Below are 12,531 nucleotides of genomic sequence, written 5' to 3' on the forward strand. Positions count from 1 at the left end.
ATCCTAGCAGCAATCCGGCTACAGCATTTTGAACCAGTTGTGAGTTTAGATGCTCTTCAAGAGCAGCCCCACATATAGTGCATTATAGTAGTTCAGTTGAGTCATGACTAAGGCATAGGTGACAAGGGAGAGATCTTGTTTTCTCGAGTATCACAGCTCTTGTACAAGCTGAAGCTGTACTGAAGTGCTCCTGGCTACAGCCCCCTGTTGGCTTTCTAAGAGCAAAGTTTGTCCAGGAACACCCTCAAGCTGTGCACCTGTTCCTTTCGAGGGAGGCTCAACCCATTAGGAACAGACAAAATCCCCATTCCCAGATCAGATCACAAGCAATTCTGCCTTGTTGGGATTAATTTTCACCTTGCTGGTTTGCATGTAGCCTATTACTGTCTCCCAGCACCAGCTGATTTCCTAGGATCAGATGGCATGAGATAAAGGTATCGTTTGCATGTTGGTGACACAGCAATTCAAATCTGGCCACCTCCTAGCAGTTTCATGTAGATATAAAACAATTTAGGGGCCAGGATCGAACCTTGTGGGACCCCAGATCCCAAGGAGTTGAGCAGTAGTGCTGTTAGTGCTGCCCTTTGGATGTTCATTTTCAGATAGGGCTGAAACAAATACAATACAGTGTCATTGTTGCCAGAGTAAGCCCCCCCCCCCCAATGAGCTCTAGCTCATAGACTCCGATTCAGCTTGAGTCTGTTCCAGTATCTCTTGAACCATCATCCAAGCTGTGTGCTGCCCTCCAATTCTATGGAAGACTATAGCAAGCCAAGCTCCACCAAGCTGGACAGGAATTTTGGAATAAACTGTGTTAAATGCCTGGGTCATTTTCCTATATCAGGTCAACCAGGTCTTCAACAAAGCTGCCAGTCAGGGCAACCAGAAATTCACCAAAAACTGAAAAGCAAGTAGATCCATTGGTCTCTTGTGGCAGAGGGCATCCCATCCTAACAAATCACCCACTCCTGCAAAGGTCACTGAAAAAGGACTAAGCTGCCCAGAAAAAAAGAGAGACTGCAGCCATCTGAAATTAATTGCGATGTGTTTAATATCTGTTTTAACATTACACTACATATCTCAATCATTTTGAGTGAAGGGAGGGAGAGGTGTGTGGGTTTTTTTTAATACAGCTTTTATACAGCTGAGACCATTGAAAAGTCCCCGCTGTAAAAAGGGAATTGACCATTGGAATGAGTGTGTTGGAATAAAAGAAAAGTACTTGTGTGCATAAAGGCTGATGTTCTACAGGAGATTCACTATGTGTCTCTTTCGCTTTAGAAAAACTAGTGTCACAAAAACATTTGGAGGCTCTTCTCACAATTAGTGAGTAGAACCTTTGAGTGATTTTGTGAGAAGAGTGGACTTAGCCTGCTCTCCCAGCAGACAAGTAGGGCGGCAGCCCTGGGCGGCTGGATCGGCCGCCCACACGACTGTTACAGAGCTGGTGGGGGCTGGAGGGATCGGGGGCCACACGGCGCCTGGAAGGTCCAGCATGCCCTGCAAGAGCGTGCAGGGCATGCTGGAGAGACCCCTGAGCGTGGAGGCTGCTTTTCAGGGTCAGGGGTCTACTCGTGAGTTACCATGGCGCGGAGCCGCGTTGCGGCAACACAGTTGGTTTTGCGGCGCACTTGCTCTGCAAACCTGGTTTAAGAGCAGGGGTACTTCAGCGGGTTACCCACTGAAGAACCACTGGGCTCACAGCCGAGCCCGGTGGTTCACACGATGGAAGGAAAATCATGCTAGCCTCTGCTTGTCCGATTTTCTCCCGTGTGAATAGCCTCCTGGTCTAAGACCAAAGGCTGTTCTAAATTCACTCATGCTCCGAAAAGCATAGATATTGGACATTAAGGATTCTGCCTTTACTTGCACCCTAAGTAAGCATACATACTGTATGATTACAGCTTTAAACTCCATGCACCCACACTTTGCCCCCATCTTGCAGAAGAAGAAATTGGGGCTGAAATACAAAGGCAACGTGGCCACTGACGTGCTTCCTGACCCTGTGCTTTCCACGCACGCTTCCATTTATATAGGAGAAACCTGAATGCTAGGTTGACTGATGCAAGACGTGGGGATTGAGACGAGACTTGGGGGAGCAGGGGCTAGTGTGTACTCCATGTGGATTCATGGCAGCGAGTTATGAGGAAGGTGCAGATAGGGGGATAAGGTTTAGCTATGGCTGAGGGATCTGAAGCAGCTAGGTAGACTACTAGAGCACAAGTGGAAGAAGACTCTGCACAAATTTATTTTTATTTGGTTTTTTTTTAACATTTATATCCCACTCTTCCTCCAAGGAGCCCAGAGCAGTGTACTACATACTTGAGTTTCTTTTTCACAACAACCTTGTGAAGTAGGCTAGGCTGAAAGAGAAGTGACTGGCCCAGAGTCACCCAGCTAGTATCGTGGCTGAATGGGGATTCGAACTCAGGTCTCCCCGGTCCTAGTCCAGCACTCTAACCACTACACCACGCTGGCTCTTGACAGATCACTTGGAACCCTTGCTAACTAAGCAAAGAGACACCCTTTAAAGTGGTGACTTTCTTGTGTTTAGCAGGCGGAGAGCAACTGGCCCTATACAACCCCAGCATAGCATCGCTCCAGTGGCTGTTGCTGGTATCTGCTTTATGTTTCTTTTTAGAGTGTGAGCCCTTTGGGGATGCGACCATCCTTATATGTTTTATTTATTTTTCTATGTAAACTGCTTTGTGAACTTTGGTTGAGGAGTGGTATATATCCGTAGTAGTACATGTTCATGACATAAAATTTTCTTTGCATCAAAGAATGGTGCAATACCAATGCCAAGTAAACCTGACAGGCATTTGAGGATCCCATTCATGGCTGTGATAAAATACCTTTTGGGCATACCATCTTATTAGAGATGGGCAAATTTATTTGAGTTATTCAAACATGAATCGAATCAACTTTGGATGCCACCTGATGCCAACTGTTTTCCTGGCTTTTAGTTATCTGCTGGTGGTTTTAATCGATGCAATGTGATTCCACACCATTCTATATGTTACTGTTTTATTGTATATTGTATTTCTTTCATTATGGTGCACTGCCCTGGAAAATGTTTCTGAAGAGTGATTCAGAAATATTTTAAATACATTAGAGCTAAAATGTACACCAGGGCAACAAAGAACGTAAAAGCCAAAACGTATAGTTCCTTTTGTTCTAGAGGAGATTAAAGTTGGTTTGAAAAAATGGGACTGATTTTAAAAATACAATCTACCATAAGGTTAGGCATTACCAAAGAAAGTAGCGTGTTCCTTGAAAAGTTCCATCATGTCTCCCCATCTGATTGCCATCCAGCTCTATTCCAAGGTAGTCGTCTTCTCTCCCAAACAGTGGTCCTAAATATTTGACTGTTCCTTTGCTGATTTTGCCTGTTGGACATGAAAATTTCACTAGGTTCCCAACTTTCAGATCTGTAACATTTCTGGGTGCAAATGGTCGTCTGGATAGTGCGGCTTTATCCATATGAACCCTTGGGTAAAATAACCATAGAATATTAATAGCTTTCTTTAAATGAAGAGAGACATTTTTGTGTATTCCTGAACAACTTTGTTAAAATACTTCTTGATAACAAAAGAAGCCAACAGATCTTAAGTCCATCCATGTGGGAGATCTGTGATCAGACATGTCTTTACATTTAGTAGCAGTCATGTGGGCTATGGGATGGAGTCTGACCCTTCTATCCATGCCATCTCCCCAACTTAAATTGTCCATACTCCTTCTGTAGAAAGGTTGGGGTGGGGGAGAGAGACAGGAACAAATTGATTACTTTCCCCCATTCCATTGGTTGAATTAAAACCATAGGTGGAATTACTCCCCACCACACACACTTCCATGGTGCTGGGGCTTCAGTCTAATTGGGCCCCACTACAGCTATCTTTCAAATCAGATTTCCTGTGTCATGTCTAGTTTAGCCTTCATAGATGTGAAAACATCTGGCTTGTTTGAATACGTGTGCATTCCAATTACAACCTTAGCCAAAGTGTTGTGTGATTCAAATCCTTGCTTCTAGTAGCATACAGGAATTGTTGATTTCCATATGTTGAGGGAACACCTGATTGTTGTCCTGAACTATATAGTTCAGGGGAAACCCATTTGCTGTTTTACTCTGCCAAGGGAACAGCTTTCTCACCACAGTGGTTTAAGCCACTGCTCTGTTGTTAAATGCTAGTGTAAGAGGAAACAATGCACATCAGATTCCTTCAAGAAGGACACTGATTTTCTCACCATCCAATGATAACTGCTTTAAAGATGTTATAGAATATAGCAGAGACTCAAATGAGAAGTCAAAACTCTTTCAAAGAAACAAACCTGCTGTCAAATGAGTGTCTGTAGCCTTTCCAAGAAGTAGGCTGAGGGCAAGCTAGTAGAAGCTGCTGCATCTGTTTTTAGGGAAACTGGGAATTCACTATCCGTTTGGCAAAGGATTAGAAGCTGCAATATTCATGGGAAGATTTGGATGTAATGGTTTGCTCCTTCCTCTTTAATAGCATTTCAAAAGAAGTTGTGCAGATGAAAGGAAGGAGGAGTGTAGGTTGGGGATGAGGGGATATTCTTAAAATATCATCTTTGCATTCAGGTCCCTTGAAATCTGTTTGGTTATCAGGGACGAGCCACCATTGAGCGGACAGGTTGAAACAACCTGGCTGCGAGCCACGGAAAGGCTTCACAAGTCCTCCGGAATTCATTCCTAGTCAATGTTTGCTGGCTGGGCTTGCTGGGCCTCTGGAGACCAGGCCACGCCCCTTTTGCAAGTGACATCATGCACACATGGGTGTGGCCCAAGGACAGGGAAGAACCCAGGCCTCAGTTTCCTGGCTCCACTATTGAACTCTATTCTTTTTCTTTCCTTGAGTTTGAGCATTAAGAATCCCTCTTTCCAATGTCCGATTTCCTATGGTAGCATACTTCTTAGAATTCTCAATCCAAGACCCACCAGTCATAAAACTCAATATTAATTTGTACTTTCCCTCAATCCTTGCTTCTGAAGGTATATAGATGTAAAGCTATAAAGATGAAACAATACTATCTGTCACATCTTAGACTGCACAAGAAAATATGATTGATCTTGATTCTTGTCTAATGCACTGGTTGTATTACAAAATTGAGAAAAAAGGCCAAGTCAACCAATCCCTGCTCTGTGATGAAATCCAATATAGCAGCTATGTCTTGATGCTTTCCAGCAGCTTTAGCTAGTGTGTCAATAAAGAGTGGCACTATGAGTCTGTGTATTCATACAGTCAGCAATAAAGACCATATACTAAAAGAGTGAGCTCAGATTTTTGACCGTGACTTTAAATACTGCTTGTAACAAGTGAGAAAGTTTGACAGTGCAGTTTCATTTGTTAATGCCTAAGGCAAAGCCTGAGGGTTGAGATGCTAGCATTGTAGTTCTGTTGCAAGCACAACTGCAAGGTATGTCAGCTGAATTTCCAAATCATGGATTTATTTAGTCTTTGAAGAGTCAGATACATTCTTTCTCCTATGGTGACTTACAGAATTATCTAGTATGATCTCTAAGCCTTTTTTCTTTGCAGCAGGGTAAGAATCCACATGAAACAAATGACCTGAATATCTCTACCTTTATAACCAATAGAGTCCAACCCTGTGGGGTTTGAGTCTTTAACCTAAATGGTACTGTCAAGAGGACTAATTAGATGTAGGATATGACTAAGGGAAGTTGGGCAACCTGCATCCTAGCAAGATCACCACCAAGGGAAGGAAAGATCATCCTGGCTCCAGCTGAATATAAATGCCTGTTTAGTAACTCACCTCTGGCATTATTAAACTGATTTTCCCATTCACTGCCTTTCCCCCACCACTTCCATCCCCTTGTTCCTCTATTTATATCTATATATCTCTGTAAACCACTTTGGGAACTTTTGTTGAAAAGCAGTCAATACTGGAAGCGTGAAGACAGCCATGGTCTACATCTCTTTATTTACAGTGTCTGCCATCAACCATCTGTGTTGAATTATAATGCCGAGAGTTACTTTGGGAAACAAGTTTTGCCTGAAAAGTATTTAAAAAATATCCTGATTTACACTGATTTGGACCAATACACCTCCTAGTAAAGTACTATTCTATCTTGATTTGACAGTGATTATCCAGAATCTTTGAGAAGGCTTCTCTACCTTTGTTCCCTATGTTCTGGAGATGTGAAATACTAGATTTGAGACCTTTCACATTCACAGCATGTGTTGTACTGCTGAGTAAAGATGAGGTCTCTGCTTTGCATGTAGAAAGTCTGAAGTTCAGTTCTGGGCATCTCCATGTAGGGCTTGGAAAGACTGAAACCCTGGAGAGCTGCTGCCAGTTGGAGTTCAGAATATTAGATGTACCAACACAGTCTGACTCTGTATAAGGCAGTTTCCTATGTGCCAATGCTATGATACTCCAGTTGTATGCTAGCTATTGCAGCCTACTTGGTTGCTTGCTTGATTCTATTTTTCTGGCCTTCCTTAGACTGCAAAAATAGAGGCTATCGCTAACTGATGGGCTTCACCAATGCTGCTATGCAATGTTTTGGATGAATTCCACAGGTAGATACACATGTGCCTCACATGTATCTACTAAGATAGAGCTTATATTGAGCAGCTGCAGTAGAAGTGCTAGTTCTATATAATATATTGACTGCTTAAGCTAAACTGAGAATTAAAAAAATGAATTCTATTTTTTAAAAAGCATTGTAACTTGGCAGCATTAGAACAGCTAAGTGCTTTCTCTTGCAGGTGTCCTTAGGATAAATTCTGTGTCTATTGCACAAGACTGCTCACCACAGTGTGCTGTGTTACTCGATAGAAGCTCTGATTCTTCCTTTTGAGGATTCAGAAATTTTCTGGCTGAAAGAGATACTTTGAAATAAGTTTTCCATTGCTGTTAATATCTGGCAAAAAGTGAAATTTTTAACTCCTAAAAACCCAGGAATTTCCTTAACTTACCTGCTTGAAGAATATTTACTGCATGTGTCCAGCTGAGAGAGACTACTTGAAGCTGAACTTGAGATGCGTTGCTCGGTCTTCTCAGAACTCCTTTGATTGCGTTGACCAGCGCAAAAAGAGTTGCTGCTGCTTGCATTTGTGTTCTTTTCCGATGCCTCATCTTAACAGAAACATGAGAAGGAGGTACTGGAGAAATCTACATCAAACTTAGTTTCAATATTTAGCTCTAGTTGTCAAATTCAAATAGCCATGTGGGTCAAATTCCCTATCATCAACTACTGGGGATGGGGCGGGGGAATCAAATACCAATTTCACCTCAATTAGATACTGAAATTAGAGAAATCTAGAAATTTTTCTGGCAATTTTGACAAATTAACATAAAATATGAGAACATATATTTGTATATAGTGGGCCACCTGCATTGGCCTATTACAACTATACCTAAATACGGTACATGTTACTGAAATAACTGTATATTATTATCCTGTATACTCCCACTTCTCTTTATTTCTCCTTCAATGGCTATCTCTTTTAATCAATATCCTGATTGTGAGCCCCTTGAGGAAGGGACCTATTGTTCCTTTCTTTATAAAATACCATCTACATGGGTGGTACTATACAAATGATTAAGTTTCCTTCACAACTGGCTCCCAAATCATCTCCATTCATTCTTCTTCCATTCCCTCTTTGCTATAAATGCTGGAAAAATTGCAAAATCCACACTCTTGTTACAATTTAATCAATTTCCTTGCACTCCCACCTTCCTTTACACTTGTGAATCCACACTGCCAATTTGGAGAGAACAGACGTAGAGGCATTAAAGTCACATCATGATGCTGCTGCTGGGGAGTTTGTCCCCATATCCTATTAAAGGCAGCGGCTTTCCAGCTCTGAAGAGGTTTCAGTAGTTTGAACAAGGTATAGTAGAGGTGTCCTGGAGACCCCTGAAGGCCACTCGGCTGTAGATCTGATACCCTGGTTTAGCTTTTGTATTTTAGAAAGTGGCATTGGGGGGTAATGCAGCTCAAAGCCTAGTGGTGTCATAGGAACACAGGAACATGTGACTCAGTATATGGCAGCTTCCTATGTTCCTGTGTTCCAGACTATTGGTCTATCTAGCTCAGTATTGTCTTCACAGACTGGCAGCAGCTTCTCCAAGGCTCTTTCAGTCCTATCTTGGAGATGCTGCCAGGGAGGGAACTTGAAACCTTCTGCTCTTCCCAGAGTGGTTCCATCCCCTGAGGGGAATATCTTACAGTGCATACACATCAAGTCTCCCTTTCATATGCAACCAGGTCAGACCCTGCTTAGTTAAGAGGACAAGTCATGCTTGCTACCACCAGACCAGCTCTCCTCTCCTGCCATTTTTTCTGAATATTAAAACCTTCCCCTACAAATATATTTTGACTGGAGATGGATCTAAAATTCAAGTGGGAACAGTTTTAATCCTACTACCAGTCTAAAGGTTGATTATCTGTTACTTCAGTTTTCTGCTCTGTTGTCCTATAGATCAATACAAAGCTCTTGCATGACTACAACGTGATTATTTTGCAAATTTTGCTGACATTCTCACTAACAAAGCAAGCTCAGAAGCACTTGGTAAGATTGGAAACACATCAGGGTCAGTGACACGTTTCCAAACGAAGTGCTTCCTGAGCTGGGGGAGTGCTCTGGACTCCTAGCCATCTCACGTAACTGCACAAGTGTGGAAGTTGCAAAGGGTACTGCAGTATGACCACAGACCATACTTACATGCATGCTTTGTTAGGATATCAGTCACTGAAGCTAGTTTGTTAATCCAAACTGCCCTTTTCCAGAATGGAGCAAAAGCTGGCAATAGAGCGCAGAATCTCTATAGGTATCTGATCGTATCTGATAACTTGATACAGCCTGCAAATGTAGACTAAGAAGAACTTCACCATTTTGAAATTTTTGCCATTTACCATGTGGGAAAGGGTTGCGGCCTTGCTTATAAGAAATAAAAGCCCAGCTCAATAATAGTCTGAAGTCTTTCAAAACTTTATTCTCAGGAAGGCACATTCACTAATCATCTGAACATAAACTAAGAGGTTTGGAGGAATGACCAGTATTTTACCTATAACATTAGGATTTATGTGCAGGTATAACACACTCTTAGATTCCTGTGTGTTTTTAAAAAAATGCTCAAGACAATATTGCAATTTTGAGTTAACATACCTTTTAAGCCTCTGTTTTCATTTGGTAGCCCTGTGTCACAGTAACTAGCAGTCAGAACATCTGTAGACTCACTATTTATGGATGACAGGGAAGTGTTGTTCCTAGACGGTTCTTGTAACCTTTCTAAATAAAAGTGAGAGACTTGTTACCAACTTCTGTTTATTAAAATAGAATTATTGTGCATCTTTAAAGCAATATTTACAAATATATATGTAAGAAAAATCTTCTGTTAGGCTGATCTTAATTTTTCATAGTGGCAGTACATTAAAATATAGTGATTTTTATCAAAACATTAAACATTTTTATCAAAACTTTTAATAATGAAAATAACTATATTTTAGAAGAGTCCTTATTTATTGGACAAATCTTCCAAGCCAGAAAGGTACTAATTAAGCCTTGTTTTGTTTAATAGGATGATCCACTTAATTTATGCATTTATACATACTTCACAAAAGTACATCATCCTAGTAACATTGCCCTTGTGCAATTTGCATCATTTGCACAATTTTGTGCCGTTTGCACAAATTGTTACACAAGAGTACGCCCATTATTCCAAATGATCTTCTCTTTTGTAATGTAGTCTGTGCAACATACAAATAGTGTGAATGCATCATTGCTAGGCTGACATGCTCTTGCATAGTATGTCAGCCCTTGACTTTAGAATCACTGTAAGGAACTGTCTTCCAACTGCAACACTTAAAGAACAAACAATGAAATGAGTAATACTAGGTACTTATTGGGAAAGGTAGATGTTAAATTGATATACATATCAATTTTGCTACCAGCTAAGCTATTTATTTATATAGCTGACTTACAGGTATTTGCTAGGATATGCAGATTTGTTTGACTGCAGTAGACAGTTGAATGTCAGTTTCTGTAGTGTCTCCCCTTGCTGTCAGCTATGATGGTATAGATCTCTGGTTGAAGATTTGTAGAAGTTCCTCAGATGTGGTCAGTGCCAGATTTAGACACAAGCTAAGTAAGCTTCAGCTTAGGGCCTCATGAGGGGCCTCTGAATACAAAAGACTAAATTTCAAGTTTTTCATAGTGTATTTTAATTTAAAGGTATTTTAATGCAAATAGGCTTATTGCAAGATAACTATTCTTATTAGATTGCTAGCTTTTCTCTGGATCTTTGCCAAATAAAGAAAGCTCTATTAGTTCTATTTTAATTGCTCCTTTGTTAGAATAATTTTGTGTATGAGATACTATGGGGCCTTTTAAGCTTGAAATAGATTAAGTCCTCAGCATGTCATAATCCAGGCCCCCTGCCCCGATGATCGCCTTGTTGCATTTCAGTCTTCTGGTAAAAGAAAGTCTCTGCGTGAAAACCCAAGTTGTGTTTTACTGGATTTTATTGTTTCATTATTACTTTGAACACTGTAGATTGCCTCAGGTGCAAACTAATAAAGGGTGATGACTGCTATAGATGTTCATTGAGAATATGAAGATGCAGTTGACTATTGCAGACAAGGCTTTTAAAAATACATATAACCTTCTCTTCCCTAGGACGTGCACACTGCAGCAACTCAGATGATATGATGGTGGTGGCAATGTGTCTCTACATAAAGCACAGGAAATTATTTCCGTGCCTAAATTGGGAAAGCAGGCCTTCCAACTAGTCTCAATTTCCTTTCATAGCTTGCTGCACAAGCCCCCAATGCTGTTACTACCTTGATTGGCTTAGATGAAACAATTCTAGCTGTGAACAGAATTTCAGGCAGTCACCACCCGAAGGATCACTATGAAATGGGATTGTGGAAATTAATCCTTTGCATAGAGTCCATTGTAACTATGCATTTTCTGATGGAAACCTGGGAAGCTTGGCACAACTTAGTTTCATTCTTTGTGATTTGGATTGGATTGGCTACAAAGTCATTACATAAGATGTGGGATGGGTGGAAAAAATCTTTGTAATTTGCTAGGTAGACAGCAGTGGGGAAGGTGATGAATCAATGCATAAGAATGGGTTCTGTGCAACTCAGACTGTTGGAAAGTAACTCTGTGGTGGTTGTGTTACCTGGTCCATCATCTGTGCCAGAGCAACATATTGGGTTCCTTAACGCACAACTTAAGAACCTGAACAATATACTATAAACTGGCTGATCCTTTACCATCCTGCTTGCCAGCAACTGTATACATTAGCCATTTGTATTTTCTCTTTACATCCCATAATTCTTCTTTCAGTCTGTGGTTTTCCTCATTCAACTGGTGACTGATTTCCCTCAGGCTCTTGGATTCACTTCTCAGCTCACAAATCTCTTCATGCAGGGCCTGCTCATAAGTATCTATTGGACCATGTCTGTTGTGTATCCTGTTGATCTTTAAAGAAAAAAGAAAAATTAAACTGAGTTGAGATTCTAGAGCTTGAAACAGGATGAAGCCAAGAGAAATAGTGAGATTGTTCTCACGAGCAGCCAAGGCCGGAGCTGGCTGCCTGTGAGAACCACCAGGAAGCATGTAGCTCCCGCAGCAAACCTGCCTAGGGAGCCCACCTCTTAAATGAGGTTAAAGGGACCATGTGTCAGCACTGGCTGCTTTCGGCCGGCTCTGCAACACTGACAGGCACCTGCCTATTGCTGTGCACTCGTGCAATGCATTGTTGGATTTCCAGGCACTGGGACAATGGGTCCCGGCTTCAGAATGAGCAACCCTGCTCTGCGCTGCATGGAGCAGAGCTGACTGTGGCAGAGTGCGGAGTGCACTCCCACCAGGACAACAATGATCGTCTGGGGGAAAGACAGGGCTTGGGAAGCCTCCCCACCACCACCACCTGCCAGGTTGTGTTGAATGGCCTATATATCTATATCTATCTATATCTATGAACGGAATAAGCTGTTGCTATTGCTGAATTATTGTAATTCTCAAGTTGGCACAGTTTGACTTAAGACTTTATATATTCATAAAAATCAGACACAGCCCTCCTGAGATTGTGCCACTTTAAATTGCAGTTGGGGATTCTCATATTTGAATATTCCATTTAAGAACCAACCAATAGAAAATTAGCTAGAGTAGAACTTTTCACCCTGACATGCTACTCTTCTGCGCATACATATTTGGTAACGTTGGCTGGGTTCAGATGCAACACAAAACCATAGTTTGTGCTACCTAAAGTTAAGAACCCACATCATGGTCTGAGATTCATAAGTTCACACAGTCTATACAGTACAGCAGTCTTTTGGCCAAACTGTGGTTTATCAGTGATCTGTGAAGTCACACATAACACACAAACATAGTTAGCAAGCCAGCTTAAAACCATGGTTTTGTTTGGTTTTTGTCCCCAAGCAAAATGATGGGTTTGGGGCAAGCTTTGGTTAAGATGCAACACAAAGACATGGTTTCACTAGGTAAACTATGATGTTGCATTGTGTCTGAA

The 12,531-nt window shown here is 41.4% G+C and overlaps 1 protein-coding gene across 6 annotated transcripts in view; it reads right to left on the minus strand.

The window, feature by feature from the left end:
- The window catches only part of LOC128350256 (uncharacterized), a 47,851-nt gene that overhangs the window by 580 nt on the left and 34,740 nt on the right, over positions 1-12,531 (minus strand). For 4 of the 6 annotated variants that reach the window (XM_053308260.1, XM_053308261.1, XM_053308258.1 and 1 more), the window contains 4 exons: positions 11,270-11,477; positions 9,156-9,278; positions 6,960-7,119; positions 3,254-3,490 (listed from right to left, as the gene is read on the minus strand). In XM_053308260.1, the coding sequence (XP_053164235.1) occupies positions 3,254-3,490; positions 6,960-7,119; positions 9,156-9,278; positions 11,270-11,477 (728 nt within the window). Of the gene's footprint in view, positions 1-3,253; positions 3,491-6,794; positions 6,861-6,959; positions 7,120-9,155; positions 9,279-11,269; positions 11,478-12,531 lie in introns of those variants that run through there. The other 2 variants (XM_053308264.1, XM_053308263.1) reach the window with 2 other exon arrangements.

The sequence above is a fragment of the Hemicordylus capensis genome, chromosome 3 (genome assembly GCF_027244095.1).
Source record: "Hemicordylus capensis ecotype Gifberg chromosome 3, rHemCap1.1.pri, whole genome shotgun sequence".
In the NCBI taxonomy this organism is placed as follows: Eukaryota; Metazoa; Chordata; class Lepidosauria; order Squamata; family Cordylidae; genus Hemicordylus; species Hemicordylus capensis.